The following is an 18,939-nucleotide window of genomic DNA, read 5'->3' as shown; positions in this document are numbered from 1 at the left end:
CCAAATACTTCCTTCCCAATAATAGTGCTAGTACAGTAGTACTTCTGGTTAAGATTATATATTCATTAACAGAATAAATAAATCAAGTTGCTAAAATTCATTTAAGAACAAAAATAAGAAAGGAAATGCGATGAATGGGTTGGCATGTATTTAGGGTGAAGGTAAAAATTAAATGAAACATTATGAGAATATGTCTCTTCAAAACCCAAAAGTCTAGAGCAACATATCAACCAATAACAATTCGATCAAAATTAGAGACAGATAGCTAAATTAGAAACACACTTGAAATACCTGCATTTCCATTTTGCTTTCCATTCATTAACTCATCAAAAAGCAAACAAACCCATCATCGCACCTCATGCTATCTATAAAGAATTGGCAGCGTTTCTAAACCTTTTTTATTCACTTCTCCATCCCAACAACGAAACTAGGTCCATTCTTCATGTTGTTTGCTCATGTATAATCAATCCTCCATGTTATGAATATTATCAAATCATGTTCCTGTGCACAGTAAAACCCGACTGTCAACAATTATTGTTTACAATAGAAAGCCAACCTTGAGCTGACTAGTCATTCAAAACACTCCAAGAAAAACAGTATAAATGTTGCACGTAGCAATTTTTTTTTTTGATAAGTAATAAACTATTTTATTAAGAGCGTAAAGGCGCCCCAAAGTACACTGGGAGTATACAACAACAGGATCACCTAACTAGAAGTGGAAAAGCGAACAAGAAAATCATCATAACTAATCGATACCGAAAAGACATGCGCAACGGTCCAGAGATACAAAGTATAAAAGCAAGAGGCTAAGATGTCCTCCGATGTCCCCTCCAAGTCCTCAAAATACCTATTATTCCTTACCCTCCATAAACACCAAAAAAAAAGCAAGTAGCAAAAGTTCAAATTAAATCTGTTTATAAATTGAAAACTACCCTAAAAAAACATATGTGCATAGAAGAACATAGAGAAAAATTCTTCCAAATACAAAATAGAGTTGACTCCACATATAGCTTTATCTGTTAGAGGTTGGAAACAAATAGTTCATGCAAAGTAATCATTTGAATAAAACCTAGCAAGTACAATAAACTTATTCAGAAATGTTTTAAGCACTTGAAACACAAACTTCTAGGACTTGGCTTATATCAGTCGAAGGGTAACAAAATGTAACATAATTGACATTTACTTTGAACATGAACCGTGTACATACATGGCCTAAACAATATTCATAGGAATCACACATTATAAAATAACTATAAGAATTGTAAGCATGTATAAGTGTTTTCCTTACACAAAACAAGCAAGCACCCCTCATAACTACATCTATTTTAAAGTTAAATGAAGGAAGATTTTTGTTAAGCGTCAAGATGTGCTGTAAACACAAGTGTAAAAAACACATTAAAAATAGAAACCATTCTATAATATGTCAACAAAAGATAAAACAAGCATGTTCAAAACAAAATTACATGAATTACTTCCATGTGTTCATATTCACTGCAAAAAGAGTAAACAAGAAAGCAAGTTGTTGCTTAAGAAACTCTAACTGATGGACAATGGGACATACAAATTAAGGATTCAATAAGATAATACGTAGGGCCAAGCCAAGCTTTGCCCTGTTCAAGCTAGGCTTGTTAAAATTTATATGAGCCTGAGCTTAAATCAACCTCAATTAAGTTTCAAAGCTTTAGATTAACAAGACAGAAATTTGTCCAGCTCATCAGCAGCTTCATAGGGGCAAAAAAAATTTCTTCAAATTTTAAAATCATAACCAGTTAAGATGAAACGGCCATGCCATAATGACATAACAAAACCATGGCCCAAAAAGGTTAGAGACCCATGAGTCTAGGGCTGTAATCGAGCCGAGTTGAGTTTTAGGATTTCAAGACCTACTCGTTTACGAAGATGCTTATTCGAGCCGAGCTATGAAATTTGCGTTCAAGACTAGCTCGTTGAAAGCTCGAGCAAACTCGAGCTCGTTGAGAATGCTATTCGAACCGAGCTGAGCCGGGCTCAACTTGAGCTCAAGCTAAGCTATTAAATATTAAGTAACTAGATAATATGTAAGTTTATGAACTAGCTAGATAGTATGTTAACTAATATACACACATAAAAAGTAACCTATATAACATATATTACTTAATTACTAATATGCATACTTAAATTTATATAACTAATTTTTTGTAATATATTAATATATATTTGTATATATATACAAGATATATGAACGAGTTAACGAGTCGAGCAAACAATCCAATCGAGCTTTAAATGACCTGAGCTCGCGCGGCTCGCGAGGCCCGAGGCCCTATCGAGTTTTCACGAGCGAGTCGGGTAGGTATCATTTACTAATCAAACGGGTTTCTACAGTATCTAGCTCGAGTTTGAGTCGAGCTAAACCGAGCGGGTTGTCGAATAGACTGGTTTGTTTACAGTCCTACCCATGACCATTACAAGCCTACATGTCGAATTTGAAAAATTGAAAGACCTATGCTAGAGAAAAATGAAATAAAATTACAATCTGAAGTACACACACACACATTATAGTCTAAAGAACACACGCACAGACGCAACTTTCCTAGTATCAAGCTTGTTTACGAGCTTATTCATGAGCTTTGTTCATGAACTAGCTCATAAACAAATACTGAGCCGAGCTTTGCCTTACTCAAGCTTGGCTCAAAGCTCAGCTCCTTTATTAAACAAGATTTACATATGGGCTTGAGCTTGTTTGTAATAAACATGCATTATCAAGTGGAGCTTTGAGCCGCTCATGAAGGCTTGGCTAATTTTGTAGCCTAGGCATAAAAGGCCTGCTTTTACTCAAATAACCTTCAAGGTAACGCGTGTTAAAAAGAAATAAGTGTGTCATTGTTCTCTCTTTCTGATAAATGGAGATGAGTTCAATTGCTACGGTAAAGATGAATACTATATCAAGACTAGTACTATGTCTCAGCTAAGAAAGCTGCATAGACATAGAGATTACCTTTTTAACTTTAAATTCACCACAAATATGTAAGTTGTTTACTATTGTTCCCTAAATTTTGCTGCTCTAAAGAATAATAGGGAAGCAGTGAAACATTCAGCATTGTGAGGTTGTTTGTGCTATGTGGAATGCTTTTTTCAGTCGGTTTGGGATGTCTCGGGTTATGCCTAGACAAGTGTAGTTGACTTGTGTGCTTGTTGGTGAACTGCCGGCAACACTTCGAATACTATTGTGGGGAAGATGATACCTCCATGCCTTTTGTGGTCGTCTTTGAAGGAAATGAATGATTGAAGTTTTGAGGACTGTGAAGGGATTTTGGAGGAGATTAAGTCTTTACTTTTTAACATCTTGTATCCTTGGGCATCTGCTTTTGTTACTCCTTCGGTGATTAGTTTTCATGAGTTTCTTGTTCTTTTTTCTCATACTAGTTAAGTGGCTTCTCTTGTATACTCTCTGTATAACAGGGGGTGCCTTATGCTTTTAATGATATCTTGATTACTTATAATAAAAAATAAATAAATAAAAATAAACATTCCTCTTTGATCATAACAAATGAAAAGGAAATAAATATATTAAGAGGTGTTTGAATGAAGAAATAAATTAATAGGGGAATGGAAAGTGCAGTCATTATTTCCAAAGCTGCATTGTTGTTCTCTACATTTGAGATTTTTTGCTGGCAAACTCGGGATAAGACCAACCACCAAGCGTGAGAGAGAGAGTAGCGATGAATAGGAGAATGGTCAGTCTCAAAAGTTTTTCTTTCAGCAGAGTATAATGTCAGCCACTGTCAGCCGGGAGCATTTTTCTTCAAAATATTTCAAACTCCTGACTATTTAAGGGAATAATGTTTAAATAGGTTAATAATGCTTTGAAACAGGCAAATGTTTGTCATTCAAGAGCAACAGCTACTCCCATAAATTCAATAACCATACAGAAATTTTTCAGACCTTCAAGCTAAGACATTTCCAACTTTCCTTGTCTTAAAGGAGTTTTTCTCCTGCGTATTGGAAAAAGAGCCTAGTTTGGGCCTTCCCTGAAAAATCCTCCAAACTTTTAATGCTGTATCCATCAGTTTTCAAAGAAACTGCCCAAGTTTTGTATTAACGACCATAATAACTGCAGTCTATAATTGTAGACATCATGGAATTTCACGCCAAAAAAAGAAAACTCAACAAAAAAAAAAAGTCCGATTTTAGCCTATTAGATACCCTAAGCTTGACTAATCAGTATTAATCATAATTACTTCTACCAATGGTCTTTGGACCAATTGGTATTTCATCCCCATTAAGTAAAAGGTGGGGTGTTCATAACAAGTTAATTCCAGTATAGGTGCATTAGATATATTTACATACAAAGAAATTGATCATAATTACTTCCATTTCCCTTCTACTATCCCCAAAAGATGACACAGGGCGTATTAAAGTAATCTATGTGTATGCACTTTAGGATTGGAGGAAAAGGCTGTAAGGTTTGTAGGATTTTTAGGGATTGATTTGGTTTCAATTTTCTATGGATTCATTGAAGGAAATTTAGAGACTCTTTCTTGACCTTCTGGCTTTAGAATTGACTAAACTAAAGGACCTAAGAAAACCCAATAAGAGACAAACATGGACTCAGAGAATAGACCAAGACACTTAGAAACTCCTAAAAAGTTCAAGACTCAATTTAATTACCAAAATACTCATCATTGATCAGCCACTCATTACAAACTCGCCACCTATGAAATAATTATCAAATTAAAATTATTTTAACCCCAGACTACTTTGGACACAATCTTCAAAACCATACAACTGAACTATCTTAACCTAGTACAAGTTTCAACAGCTAATAGAGTTATAATTTTCTTCTATTTTTTAATTTACATTGTTTCAATTGGTAGTCAACGCAAATTAGTCACCAAGAAACAAGCAATAACAAATAAGACCCGCCATATCTCAATGTTGAAAAACTCTATATTCAAGAAAGGATCACCTACCTATCGCCTCAGATGAATCACTGCCGATGCTCAATGCTTTGCTTTACTTCTAGATTTAGAAGGTATCTTTCCATATGCCATGAGCCTTGAGTGTGATAGTTTAACTTCAGCTAGATTTCGTCTTCTCCTAGCCTTCCTGGATAAATTGCTCGTATCACCATTTAATTCCTTGAATTCTGCTTTACCATCTTCCAAAGCAGTCCTTGATGAAGTAGATTTTTCAGCCTTATCCTTCCACCTCTTCTTCTTACCATCCGTAGATTTTTCAGCATTATCCTTCCGCCTCTTCTTCTTACCATCCTTCTGGTCATCTGCTTGTGCACTCCGGAGAAGATCTTTAGTCCTCTCTTTTAGTTTCTGTCGCTTGGCATCGTTTAACTTCCACTCATTCTCCCTATAAGGAGCAAGTTTTTTTAAAGAGATATACTGATTCAACTCATTTTCATCCATTATCAATAACTCTGCAGGATTTAATCCAAATCTGTTAGGTTTTGTTTTTGTATACTTGAACCTTGTCTTTAACTCTCCAATCGTATCCTCATAATCCAACTTATAATATTCGTCCATCATCGCCTCTTTAGCTTTCTCCAAAAGGGCACTCTTTTTGCGCTTCCTTTTCCGCTTACTTTCTTCTTCTTCTTCTTCTTCTTCTTCTTCTTGGTCTTCTTCTTCTTCTCCTTGGTCACTTCCAACACCATTATCCTTCTTACGCTTCAAAATCCTTTCCCTTGCAGCTACAAACCCGTCAACAGATCCAGACTCATCATCCCAACCTTTCGAAAGTCCAAGCAACTCGTCCTCCTTCTCAAAATCTGGCTTCTCAACGTCACCCTCATCTTCATCCCTATTGCTCCCAAACTCCGGGTCCACGTCCTCCTCGTCATAATACTCCGCACCAAATGCCTTCTTCATCATCCTATCATACTCCTCCGGTTTGAACTCCTCCTCCAACTCCTTCCGACTCAATGGCACAACGTCGTCCTCCCTAATCCCAGCCGTCCTCAGTATCCTCCTCACCTTCTCGTCCATCTCCTCCTTCTTCAAATTCTTCAAATGTTTCAACTCCTCCTCCCTCTCTATCCTCGCCGCCTCCATCCTCTCCTCTTTGCTCTTCCTCTGCTCTTTCCTCGCGTTCGTCTTCTTCCTCACTGTGCCCTCCAATTTCCGAGCATGACCCATCACTCTATCCCCCGCATTCTCTTGATACCGATACTCGAACTCCTCTTGCTTCTCAATCTCCTCTTCGTCCTCCCTCAACTGCTCCAGCTCCTCCTCCTCAATCTCATACCCCTCCTCTTCCTTCTCCTCCCACATCTTATTCTTGAAAAAATCCTTCAGAAACTTGGTATCCTCATCCACTTCCGCATCCCCACCAAAATACTCATCCAACTTCCTCACAAACTCACTATTCTCACCACTCTCGTTCTCCTCATCCTCCTCCTCCTCATTCTTCTCCTTCACTTTGAACAAATCACCCTCTTCTCCATCCTCCGCCGCAACCGCCTCCAGTAACTCCCTCTTTATCGCCTCTTGCTCCTCCACATAGCTCTTCTTCCTCTCCCCCTCTTCTTCCCCTTCTTCATCCTCAAACTCCGGACCCTCCTCTATCAATTGCTTGGCAACCACATCCTTCAAATACATGGCCTTCTTCTTCCTCTCCTTCGTGCCCTTCCCATCCTCCATTTCCTTCTCATCTTCTTCGAATAGCTTCAGATCTTTGTTCTTAATAACAGGGTCTTGCTTCTTCACCTTGATCAGCGCCTCAAAGAATTCTCTATCTCTCGCGCTGGAATTGGCGAAATCTTCGTCTTCTTCATCCGAAGAAGAGGACGATTCGGAGGACGATTCGACGTAGCCTTTCTTCTTGAGCTCCTGGAGGCGGTGGAGGTCCTCCCGCTTCTTGTTGTGCTCGAACCTCCTGGCGTACTCGTGGTCGATCTCGATCTTCGACAAGTCCTCGTTTTCTGAGTCGCTACCCTCGAACAGTTTCAGACCCATTGCAACGGCTATGGAAATTAGGGCTTTGAATTCGGGAAATTTCGGACAGAGAAAAGAGGGAAAAGAGAGTGAGAGATGATAAATCTTTGTTGTGGGGAAAGATCTAGGGTTTTAACGACCGGGGCATTTCGGCTCGGGTTTAAGAGATCCGACCAAGTCTGCTTTTCGGGTGGAGAGGCCCAGATGATTTAATTTATTTTAATTATAAATAGACTGAATATAAATTATCTAAAAGTCATTATTTTCCTTCTTTTTTTTTTTTTAAATACAAGATGACTAATAAAATTTAGGAAAAAATACACATATTCTCTCAAACTATCACACCACTGTCAAATGTTTTTGTAAACTATCAATTGTGTCAATTTCTCTTCCAAACTTTGAAACAATGTCAATGCTCCCCAATAACAAAAAGAACCGTCATAAATATTTTTAAAAAATTAAAAATTATAACAAACAACTAAAAATAAATAAAAATGAAAAACCAAGGGGGTCATTAGCCTAGGGACATTAATATTGTTTTGGTAGTTTAGGCCTTATAGAAAATTATTAATAGTTTGAAGGACATTGACAATGTGATAATAGTTTTTGAGTACATATAACTTTCCCTAAAATTTATTTGAGTTTTGTTAATAAAAAGAAAATGTGAAATATTTGTTCTGTTCATTTACATAGTGTTTAAAATTTGTGTTGCTTTCGTTCTTGGCATAACACGAATGTTCTGGTCAATATGTTAATTAGGAAAAACTTGTTCATATAGATCTCGTAAAATTTCCGAGTTTGTTATTCTAATGGCTTTGGATCATTTTTGGCTGTATGGGATCAATCCTGGGTAATTGGTTGCGGTAGCAGTTATTTTCTTATAACCACAACTACAACCGGTTTATGCGGTTGTGCTTAAGCGGTTGTGTTTAAGCGCAACCGGCCGTTATGCGGTCATTGAAGATCGATTATTAATCGGTTTTCATAAATAATTTCATCATCTTTGTTTCTTTAATATAAAAACTTCAAATTTATTAATTCAAATGAAAAACAGTGTTCATATATTCATAATATATTATTGATTTAAACTACTAATGTTACACCATATTTTACCCTAAAGTTACTGGGCCGAATATCCAACAATCCGGCTAGGAGCCCATTTGCCTAGATAAAAGCCTAGTGCCTTCATATAGGCTTGCTAACAAGTAACCTGGCTTCGAAAGCATGGAACGACGTCACTTTGCCAAACCCACACTCTCGGAGGATCACGCCCACTCAGTTTGCACAATCAATGATATACTCAATGTGAGTATATGACAGTTGCAGGCAAGATACGCGCCGGTTACACTAACAGCTCGATTATAACACACTTGATTGGGTCAGTTACAACACACACACTTAAATGCCATCGACGGTTATGCACCATTCCCTGGATTGATATACGCCACGCACCATTCTCGGAATGATGTCAATGACAGGAATGATCTCTCATCAAACATAACGGTCAGGGAACCACAACATTAACTCCTCCATCCGTTATGCCCAAATTCCGGATCCTCCGCCCAGTCATCATTACTGTCCCCATGGGACCTAGCTATAAAAATGCTCATAAGCCATAAGTATAGACACATAATTCATACTGAACTTTACTCTATACTAAGCAAAAACAATCTCTAACATCGGAGGAGGAACATCCCAGCCACCACCCGGTGCATCCTCTTAACGAGTATGTTATTTTGCAGGAAGGAAGAAAAGTTCCAGGTCAAATTACCATTCTACCATTGGATCCACCATACCGGAAACTGTACCAACAACTAACGTATTAAAGCCATTATTTATTTGTGATTTATCTCATATCTCGAATGTGTTTTGAGAATTATATATGTTAATTCATAATTCAAAACAATTACAAATCCAAAATCAATCTAAAACCAATTTCCTCTACAAGGCTTCCATAAAAAATATTACAAATCCAAAACGTAAAAAACATAAAAACAACATTACAAATTCAAAAGTAGATGTTGATGACAATGGATCTACAGCTAGAGACCTACGATTTTAAAGTAATTTTATCAAAACGTTATAAGTATTTATATTATATAATAAAAAATCCGGTTACCCGGTTATTAACCGGATTTCTAAATGCCTATAACTGCTACTGCAATCGGCCTAGGCGGTTATTCGGTTACGATTATTTCCGGTTATCCGACTAGCAGTTTTAGGTGGTTATTTAGCGGTTAATAACCGCCCCACTTGTACACCCCTTATTCTGAGGATTAGGGATCAATCCTATAGGGCTGGGATCAATCATGTTGGGTTGTGATCAATCCCACATGAGCTAGGATCCATCGTGGTGCATCCAAGCGCAGGTTTTGAGTCCCTCTAAGCCCTTAACATGCAATCCAAACAATTCTAAACGTTTAAAAATATTTTTAGGTGTCAAAGTTATGCTTTTGATACGAGATCATCAAGAGTTTACCTTAATTAACTTGAAAAATCATAAAATAAATTGATGTATATGTATCTGTTCATTTAATCCGCTGATTGAGTACATAAAATCAGAAACACTTCAACTAAAATTATAACCTTTATTTTAAAATTATCAAACGATGAGAAACATAAAATATAAGTTTCTTTAAAACTCATTACGTAAAACACATATCTTTTAAAATGAATCATCCAAATGCAATAACATAAACTCATCACTCAAACATCAAGGTTACAAAAGGAATAGGTCAACAATCAACAAGGTTATAGGTTGAGGAAAGAAATCAAGAGAAACAATAGGATTGTAGGCTTTACCTTTAAAAAACAGATTAAAAGAACATGAATACAGCTTTGCAATTAATAGAGATCGTCAGTTTTGGGCTTCTATCACATCTCTCCTTCACTCTTATGCTTCGTGGAGGCTATAACTGCGAGCTAATGCAATCTCCTAGGGTTTTTGGAATTAAAAATAGGCCAAAGATCGAAATTTTAGGGTTTTGTGCGCTCAAAATTGAGTTTCATTCGCATTAAGACCGATCTTGAAAAGTGGAGAATCGATTCTTTTGGGTAGGATCAATCTTCCTGATGAGTGTATCGATCCTTTTTTTTTTGGGGGGGTGGGGGGGCACCACCACATCATTGTTAAAAAAAAAAAAATGGCAGTTTAAGGCAGTAGTGATGGCAACCAGAGGTGGTAAGGGTATGGAGGTTGTCGGAGCTAGTGGCGGTTAGAGGAATGCCAAAGAACAGCAGTTGAAATCAATGACAACAATGGTTGACGGAGACGGATTAAGGTAGTGGTTGGCAATGATAGCTAAGGAACGACGACTAGAGGAAAGTAAGAAAATAGAGACCAGTATTTGTCGGTAAGCTGGTCGTAGAAGTTCGGTGATTGGTTTGGTCGCAGTAGTGTGATGCTTTCACAGTGAAAAACACCAAAGAAACGCTTAAATGAGAAAAATTGCAAGGAGGCGAAATAAAAATTATAAGAGGCACCAAAAAAAAGGTAGCTCTGATACCATATAGAAATATAGAATAATTATGAAAGAAATGAATAAAAGCGAAAGCAAAGAGAAAGGATTTTGGTGTGGTTCAACCATAAAGGCTTATGTCCACCATTGAGACAATATGGTAGGTGGAATGGATACAACTAAGGTAATCAAACCTCTAGAATTTTATTACAATCAAACCTAAATGATAAATTATGGTAAGAAAGATTCTATCAACCTAATATGAAAAACATATATTCTAATAGTACTCAAATTACTTATTCTGCAACCGCATCAGTTTTTTTTTTTAAGGGTAAATTTCAAAATAAAAATGATTTTGGTCCACTCTCTTTTCTGGAAGCAGAATGGTGATACATTTCTCCTTTCAACATTATTTAAAAAAAAAAAAAAATACAACCAATACATACAAGTCCAATAATTAGGTTGAAGTGGAGGCCCTTCAGTATATTATGAACATTTTGCAAGGAAAAGAAGAAAGAGTTACTAGCTGGATCTAACAGTTTCAATTGCAAGGACCAGATCATCAAACTTGGCCCCTGTGACTTCCTTTACAATCTTGCTGTCCTTCAGAATCTTGAAAGTAGGAACAACTTTTATCCCGAGCTCCTTTGCTAAGGGCTGCTAGCAATTGAAAGATACACCACATAAGAACGAGACTGGAGTTTTAAGCCAAGCTATTGTAAACCACATCACATGGCAATCACATACCTTGTTTTCTTGGTTGCAATCAAGCTTTAGAAACACGACGTCAAGAAGCTTCTCGGACAGTTGTTGAAACTTTGGAGCCATCACCTTGCATGGACCGCACCTGCAGAATTTACAAAATGAGAAATTCAACACCAAGGCGCAAAAGATAACCTTAGCTGTAATTTTTTCAACAGTTCATATTTAATTCCAAGTTTTCTATGAGAAAGAGAGTGAAATTAAATCTAAACCATTGAAAAAAGTTTTTTATTTACAGCACCTAAGCCAAATCCGTTTAGAAGAACCATCAAGCCTTTTTCACTTAGGCTTCAAGTGGATCACATTGTGACCCATATTCGATGCCATTGTACAGCACAAAAAACAAAAAGGACTTACCAACCTTTGAATGATCCAAAATCTAAAGACCCAAAGATTTAAAAATAATCTCAAGTTCATTTACATGTAAGCAAATCACACCCACTAATAAAAGTATATAAGCAGTTATACAATCAAGGATACTAAATTATATCACTTTATTAGCATTGGCATTGTCTAAAGATGGTCTAAGGAAACCTCTGCTCCTTCTCGAGAAGCTGACAACCCCTTGATCCAATGCAGATGACTTTGGATAATTGTCAATCTTAATCGCTCAGTCTAATAATTAATACTTGGATCAAATCATTAAAACCACTAGATCTTGGATTCTAATTAAATACATGCCCTTGTAAATCAGGTGGTAAACTCAGATCAACCTCAATCTAGTACAAGCTCCGAACCCTTTACAGGCCTGGTCTCATCCCTTCCATCTTTTAATCATTCCAGTCCCCTGTTTGTAATCTAAATTGGGTTCATTTGCTTGGCTTCCTAGCTAAGGATTAAATGCCAACTTGGGTACATAGCTAAGCACTTATTCATTTCCCAATCACACCATTGCCTAAAGGTCTAATTAACTTTGGAGGAATTACAACACCAAAGCATGCTCAAACCTATGAAGATGATAATGATTGCCCCAACAGAGGTATGATAGAAACTAAAGGTTCCTAAAGAGAAAGGTGATCACCGCAAAAAAGCACAAGTCAATGTAAAAAGCAGAATGCGATGACTTACACATTATCACAAGTTAGATCACAGGATTATAATGGTTAGTCTAATCCTCCAATAGGAAAAATCACTTTCTTAACAAAGACTAGTTAGTAGTTAGTGCAAGTCGAATAGGCTGTTTGGAGCTTTTGTTGATCTGTAAGGACTAACAAACACATCAGTCACACGAGAGGGGGGTAGAGGGAAGAGAGATTATGACAACCTAACAACTCAAAAGCTTCCTATGACTAACAAGAAGAAAAATCCTGTAATTATTATTATTTTTTTTTTAAATTAAATTAAATTTATGTAGAATATCTTTGGAAACTTCCCTACTTTTCACATCTAAATCTTTAAACCAGCCGTGCGGCATTGGCAAGAATACTCCAAGTTAAGCACATCAAAACACAAACCAACATTAAAGTAGGACAGACTTCATTGTTTCTAATATCAGGTGCAAGAAGAGATTAGACACAATCATGGGTTCAGTCTGAAACATAAACAACTCAATCTTTTATGTAAATTCATACTAGGAAAGTTGGAAATTGTGATGTTACATTTGTAGCTGTAATGAAATATTTCATGAGCTTTTATTCTTTTAAGACCAAAGATTTTGATTGATAAAAAAAGAAGAAAAAAAATTTTACTTGAATAGGTATAAGCCCTTAGCCACATCAATAATACATACATAACATAGAAATCACACTTTGAAATGGTGAACAACTAGCTAGAGCAACAGGTGCTTTAGCAAAACTGATTACAAAAGAGGGGAAATTGGCCGCATCAAAATACCTTCTGGGTAGGTCAGTTTGATAACCAAAAACTGCTCAGCAAGATTTTAAACAGAGAAAAATAAACATTGATCACCTTAGAGAGATGTTTCACACAATGCATTCAAAAAGTATATAGATCTACTCTACTTTCCCAAATCTATAATAGCCACACAAAAAAATAAAAAATAAAAAATAAAAAATAATAATAATAATAATAAATTAATAAATAAAAATCACTTCCAACATATTTAGGTCCAAAAGGCAGCTTTCATGAATTAATGCAATTTAGTTTCAAATAACTTAATGAAGAGCAGATCAAGTTCCAACATATTATATGGATATGGTGCTCACTTTCTTTCTAAACACTGTCACAACATCCACTGATCTTCAAGCACACCAATGAATACAACTTCCAAAAACTATACCTTACTACATAATAAATTATTTTCTCCATCTAGATCGAATCTCTAAATTCAACCTCCTAAACGTGAATAGTCACTAAATTTCAAACACTTTTTAAGCCAAGCCTTCAAAAACTAAAAATTCAAGTCAGGCCCACGTAGAATTATTCAAAATTCAGGGAATTTGAAGAATTCCTTTTCTATGATCTTAGCAGACTACTCCTCGTTTACTTTCCCTTTCAATTTTCTCCTGTCTTCTCAGCAACCAAACAGAAATTCACAAAAACAAACATATTTCCCTTAAAAAAAAAAAAAAAAAGCCCAGATACTCCATTTTTCTTATTCTTTCTTCCATTTTCTCTCGAGCTTTCTCAGTAACCAAACAAAGAAAGAAAGGAAAATCATAAGATTACCATTGGGTGTACATGTCGACGACGACAGCCTTGTCCCCGGCGGCCTTGACGAGGGGCCAGAAGGTGTCCTTGTTGACTTCGGTCACCTGGCCCACTTTTACTGTGGGCCCCACCGTGTCCAGGCTGGACCTCACCACCGTAGCACCGTAAGCCCCTCTACTCCTCTTCTCGCCCAAACTTCTTCTACTACTACTCACGGTGCTCTTTGAGTAGGGAGCCGAGGAGGAAGAGGAGAGCGCGATCGGGTGCTTCGCTGAGCACATGAGCGTCTGTGGAGAGCGAATGGAGGGAGGACAGAGAGAGAGGTTGAGAGCCATTGGTCACAGACACAGAGAGAGAGAGAGAGAGAGGTTTGTGATGGATGGAGAAGCTCCCGAACTTGTGTGACAGTGTGTGTATGTGGCTTTTTTTTTTTTTTTGGCGCACAGAAAATGAGAGGGGAGGACGAGCCAGTTATGGAGAAGGGAGAAAAAGACTGGATTGACCTTCTCGTTCTGGTGGGTTATAAAAAACGCGGGGGTTGTTTTGTCTTTGAGTTAGTGTAAAAGGAAGTGTGCATGTTGAGAAGACGGAAATGTCCCTGCGTTTGGAGTGGTCGAGCTTTTTCTTCCTTACAAATTGGATTTTTTCTTTTTTTCTTTTTTCTAAACAATTTAAAGGAAAAAGGGATGGTGGAAGAAACATCAAAAGATCAAGCACAAAATATAAGTGGGGCAACTCTACAACAACCCCATAATAAATAGTACACTGCTTAAAAAACCTAAAAATTATTGGGAATTAGTAAAGGGATTAGCTTGATCCATTAAGTTATTGACTCAAATGTCAAGAGAGGCTGTCTTAGATGACGGTTTGAAAGGATTGTAAATTGCTTGAAATACCAACTATAACAATAAGTATTGAGAACCACAACAAGAAAATGAGTATTAAAGCCGGTTTAACCTAAGTCGTCGTAAAAGAGTACTAGCGTGGCATCCATCGAGGTAAGTACTTAGAGAAATAAGCTTGGTGAGCACCATATCAAGATTTGCAACTGATTTCAAGCTCTTCATAAACAAAAGGAGGGTACTAACTACGGAGATCCAAAGGAGAAGAAGAGGGAAAGCTAAAGATCACTCGCGTGAGCAAAAGTGGAGCTATGGTGGCAGTGTATCAAATGCGCGTGTTGATCATGTGCAGGAGCGGGGGTGGTCGTTGGAATTTGTGGAGGTCGGTGAGTCTAGGGGGTGGCACATGGGCAATGGAGAGGAGGGGAGACGCAATAGATCTAGTTTTCAAGTTACATACATAATAATAATAATAATAATAATAAATGAAAAAAAAAACAAAAAATAAGGAAAGAGGGACAAGGAGGTTGAGTTCCTCCCTCTTCCTATGTCGGTATTCAGTAAAGAAACTAAAAAAAAAAGAAAGGGAGTGCAAGAAAAAAAAAATCTTAAAAAATTTCTTTAATAAATTTTTGTTTATCATTAGATCTAATTAAAAATTATAAGTATACACTATATAGAATTTTATTATATCTTTGTTTGATAAGTAAATTTTTAACTTTACGGGAACAATATTTTTATTTCATAATTATTCAATAATGTTGAAATGATAATTATAATCAATTGAATTTTCTTTTAATAAGTATTAATCTCAAGAATTAATTGGGACGGCTACGTCAGTATTATAAAATATAAATATAGTTTTAAAAAATACAGGGTTATTTTAGTCACTTTTATGAAGTGGACGCTGCATAGGGGAAAAAAAAAACTGTAACATAAAATCAGAAACGCCCGGAAGTTTTGTCATTTGGAATATCCGCGTTTAGCGTATGGTTGGTTTAGGCCATTCAATCAATTTTCTTCTTCTTTTTTGTTTTTTTTGGGATAAGTTAGACAGCGATGGAGAAATGATGGGATCGTGTAGTTTTAGGCCTGTGAAAAGACCAAATCAGCCTAGAGTAAGAGAAGACTCTAGTTTGCAAAAATCTTGGGATATTTTAGTCATTTCATTTATTGCCTAAAAAAAAGAAAAGGAAGGATTTCTTACTCCTATATATTTCTCATATAATTGAGTAATTCCCTTTTCTATTCTTTTTTTTTTTTTTTCTTGTACTTATTGGGAAAAATAAAAATAAATAAAAAGGAAATGTGTATGATCTTTGACCCTCAAAATGTGTGCCAAAAAGACATGTTGGGCCAGACCGAGGTCGGGCCTAGAACATTATTTTCTTAGTAAGTGCACATGTGCGGTCCATGAGAAGATATCTGTTCATTGGAGTTTTTTTTAGATATCTGTTCATCGGAGTTTTTTTTTTTTTGGAAAAAAATTGCAAAATTGATCACGGTAATTTGAGATTGTAACAACTAGTAGGGGTGTACACTGCCTTAGACGGATGTTTTGCCTCCTGACCACTTCCGCCACCATCTTAGGCAGTGGACAGTTTTGAGATACTGCATGCCCGTACAGGGCAAGAGGTTATTTATTTCCTAACCTCTCGCTTGGACAAAGTTTTCCTCTAAATTGAATTGAAGAAAATTTTCCCAACCTATTCTATAAAAATGACTATATAAAAGACATATGCTATTTTTATAGAATAGGTTGAAGGAATTTCTTCCAACCTAGTTTGGAAATTGGGTTGGTTTGGAATTTCCTCCACCATCTTAGGCGGTGGACAATTTTGAGATACTGCCTATCCATACAGGGCAAGAGGTTATTTCTTCCCTAACCTCTCGCTTGGATAAAGTTTTCCTCCAACCTATTCTATAAAAATGACATATCTAAATGACACATGTTATTTTTATAGAATAGGTTTGAGGAATTTCCTTCAACCCAATTTAGAAGAAAACTTTGTCCTTAGCTATGAGCCTATTTTGGTGTTTTAAGTCTACTTTCAAAGCTTGTTTCAGACTGTTTTGAAACATGATTTGTAAGTGCCACATACATTCTCCAAATTATCATTACATTGTCAATGTCTCCTTAGACTACCAATTGTCTCAATGTCCCCTCTAAATTACAAAAAGAAAAAAGTAATGTTCATCAATGACAAAAATATTTTTCATAAAATTAAAAATATTCTTAAAATTATACAAAAAATTTAAATATAAAACAACAAAAAAGAAAAATATTTTTAAAAAATGAAAAACCAAGCCACCTTAGCCTAATGGGAGTGGTTCGGCCACCCCCATGCACAAATGGCCGGGGGATGGTTTGGCCACCCCCTTCGGCCATATATGAGGGTAGTTGAACACTATGTGACCATTTGGGGGTAGTTTTGCCGGTTAGGATTGGTGTTCAAAGATCTAATTGGTTGGATAGTACTTTGATTATAATTGAATAATATTGTTTATTCCCATATTTTATTATTGAACATTTGACATATACATTAATGTTTTACATATATACATATGTTTGAATATTTTCATATTATATACATGTATGGTCCATAAATTACATTGTATTTGATTATTGTATGAGTAAATGAATTATCACACAAAAGATCATAGTTATAGGCCTTTGTAACTTATACAAAAGATTGCTTGTAGTCATAAATGAAACTAAGAAATCATTCTAGACTATAACATGTCAACCCCAACAACTTGTCTTTATTAGGAAAAGCAAGTGGGTTTCAGGTTGAATGTTGATGTAGGAGCAAAGTAGTGCCAAACACCGAACGGACTACTTGAGTCATCATTTTTTTAACATTGTCATAAATAATGATGTACTTGCACGACGACTTATAACAATTAATCTAAATCCTAACAAGATCATGAAATTAGATGTAAAGTGTAGGTCACTTGATGTGTCTATGAGTGAGATATTTCTATGATCAACATCTTTGTGCATTGGGTGATTACATGTAGCATTGTTGGAACACCATCTTCAAGAACGAATCAAAGTCATTTGTCAAGAATTAAGGAATATTTTTCTTAGTTTAGATTTAATGTGAATGATTATTCCAAAGCTCGAGTTTGAGTGTTTCAATGGGATTTATTGAAACTTATATGTATAATGTGAGATGGAGTCTCACAACGTACAAAAGGATAATCATGTAATTAAATCGGGTACTTAAGGAAAAGAGGTAGTGAATAAAGTGACAATGTATAGACTTTGATTCAACTACGGAATGATTCCATGGAGGGGTAACATGTAATAAATGAGTAAGCTACGAGTATTACTTGATTAATTCAAAAATACATATTAGAGTACAATCGCATTTGTTTAATGAAATCAATTGTGATTAATAGTGTTGTGTGGCAAGTCATAGATGATAAGTGTCATAGGTCTATTGGAGCTAATTGTATTTTTCCCTTTAGGTCTTTCATTGAGCTAATGTAAATTGACTAGTTGTTTCGGCCTCAGTTATGTATGTATTTATTTGTGTTGTCTTATTTTATAAAAGGCAAAAAAATTTAATTCCTATGTTGCTTGTTATTTGGAGTTGGTTGGATTTAAGAATTTAATTTCTAAAGGCTTAGGCAATTAAAAGAGTATTGCGCTAGATTTAATTCCAGAGCATCTTTAACAGCTTAGCTAAAAGATTAATATTAGCTATATTTAGTTATTATTGCTCTTTTTTTTAACTCCAACAAGGTAGCTTCCCATTCGCTAGAATAGTTACATTGATACCGTGAATAGCAATTTGGAGTTATTCATTGTAGCACACTAGATAAATAAAATATTGTTTATTTTTCTTTTGTTTATTGTTTCTTTATTTCACATTTTTTCACCCAACATCTTTTATTTCATCTAAACACCTCTTTACATCTGCTACGTCTCTCTTTCAAACACAAAATTTATCTCTCTCACTCACAAAATTTCTTCATACAGTTGGATGAAAAAATTGAATGCAGAGAAAATTTATTTCATGGAAACACACAGATGGAAACAAATCAATTGCAGTTGGATGAAAAAATTTATTTATGTTATTAATTTTAAGAATTAGTACCTGCATGTGAGATGAATGTTCCTCATTGTGCTTATTTTTGTTTTTTATGAATGATTTATATATAGGTGTTTGTTTTTTCCATTTAATTAAGTGTTCACAGTAATAGAATAAAAAAAGAACGAGAAATAATATTTTAAAGCAAGTAGATAATGGAATAGAGAATCTGTTGGAGTGTATAGTGAAAAAATAATAGCTAAAGTAAAGAATTGTACTTTTTCACTAGGTAAATTACCTA

General features: G+C 35.8%; 2 protein-coding genes across 3 annotated transcripts; both read right to left on the bottom strand.

The window, feature by feature from the left end:
* Window positions 1-126: 126 nt before the first annotated feature.
* Window positions 127-7,016, bottom strand: LOC132172235 (protein kri1). Its single transcript, XM_059583700.1, has 2 exons — window positions 4,950-7,016; window positions 127-501 (listed from the first exon to the last, which is right to left on the bottom strand). The coding sequence occupies exon 1, from the start codon at window positions 6,945-6,947 to the stop codon at window positions 4,980-4,982; it is 1,968 nt and encodes a 655-aa protein (XP_059439683.1). The 5' UTR covers window positions 6,948-7,016; the 3' UTR covers window positions 127-501; window positions 4,950-4,979.
* A 3,798-nt stretch (window positions 7,017-10,814) lies between these two features.
* On the bottom strand, window positions 10,815-14,192 carry LOC132171256 (thioredoxin F-type, chloroplastic). Of its 2 annotated transcripts, none has more exons than XM_059582526.1 (3): window positions 13,775-14,192; window positions 11,132-11,231; window positions 10,815-11,044 (listed from the first exon to the last, which is right to left on the bottom strand). In XM_059582526.1, exons 1-3 carry the CDS (start codon window positions 14,089-14,091, stop codon window positions 10,907-10,909), a joined length of 555 nt encoding a protein of 184 aa, XP_059438509.1. In that variant the 5' UTR covers window positions 14,092-14,192; the 3' UTR covers window positions 10,815-10,906. The 2 variants fall into 2 exon arrangements, with proteins under 2 accessions (XP_059438509.1, XP_059438510.1); XM_059582527.1 differs by having other exon boundaries at window positions 10,815-11,041; window positions 13,775-14,188.
* Window positions 14,193-18,939: the final 4,747 nt, after the last annotated feature.

This window comes from Corylus avellana, chromosome ca2, assembly GCF_901000735.1.
Source record: "Corylus avellana chromosome ca2, CavTom2PMs-1.0".
Taxonomy (NCBI): Eukaryota; Viridiplantae; Streptophyta; class Magnoliopsida; order Fagales; family Betulaceae; genus Corylus; species Corylus avellana.
The sequence above is the reverse complement of the archived record's forward strand: the minus strand, read 5'-3'. Positions and strand labels throughout refer to the sequence as shown.

Excerpts from the sequence above, each read along its gene's own strand:
- LOC132172235 (XM_059583700.1), bottom strand. The coding sequence starts at position 6,947 with ATGGGTCTGAAACTGTTCGAGGGTAGCGACTCAGAAAACGAGGACTTG.
- LOC132171256 (XM_059582526.1), bottom strand. The coding sequence starts at position 14,091 with ATGGCTCTCAACCTCTCTCTCTGTCCTCCCTCCATTCGCTCTCCACAG. Across the intron at positions 11,232-13,774 it reads GTCGACATGTACACCCAATG|GTGCGGTCCATGCAAGGTGA; the intron begins GTAATCTTATGA and ends TAAATTCTGCAG. Across the intron at positions 11,045-11,131 it reads ATTGCAACCAAGAAAACAAG|CAGCCCTTAGCAAAGGAGCT; the intron begins GTATGTGATTGC and ends TTCAATTGCTAG.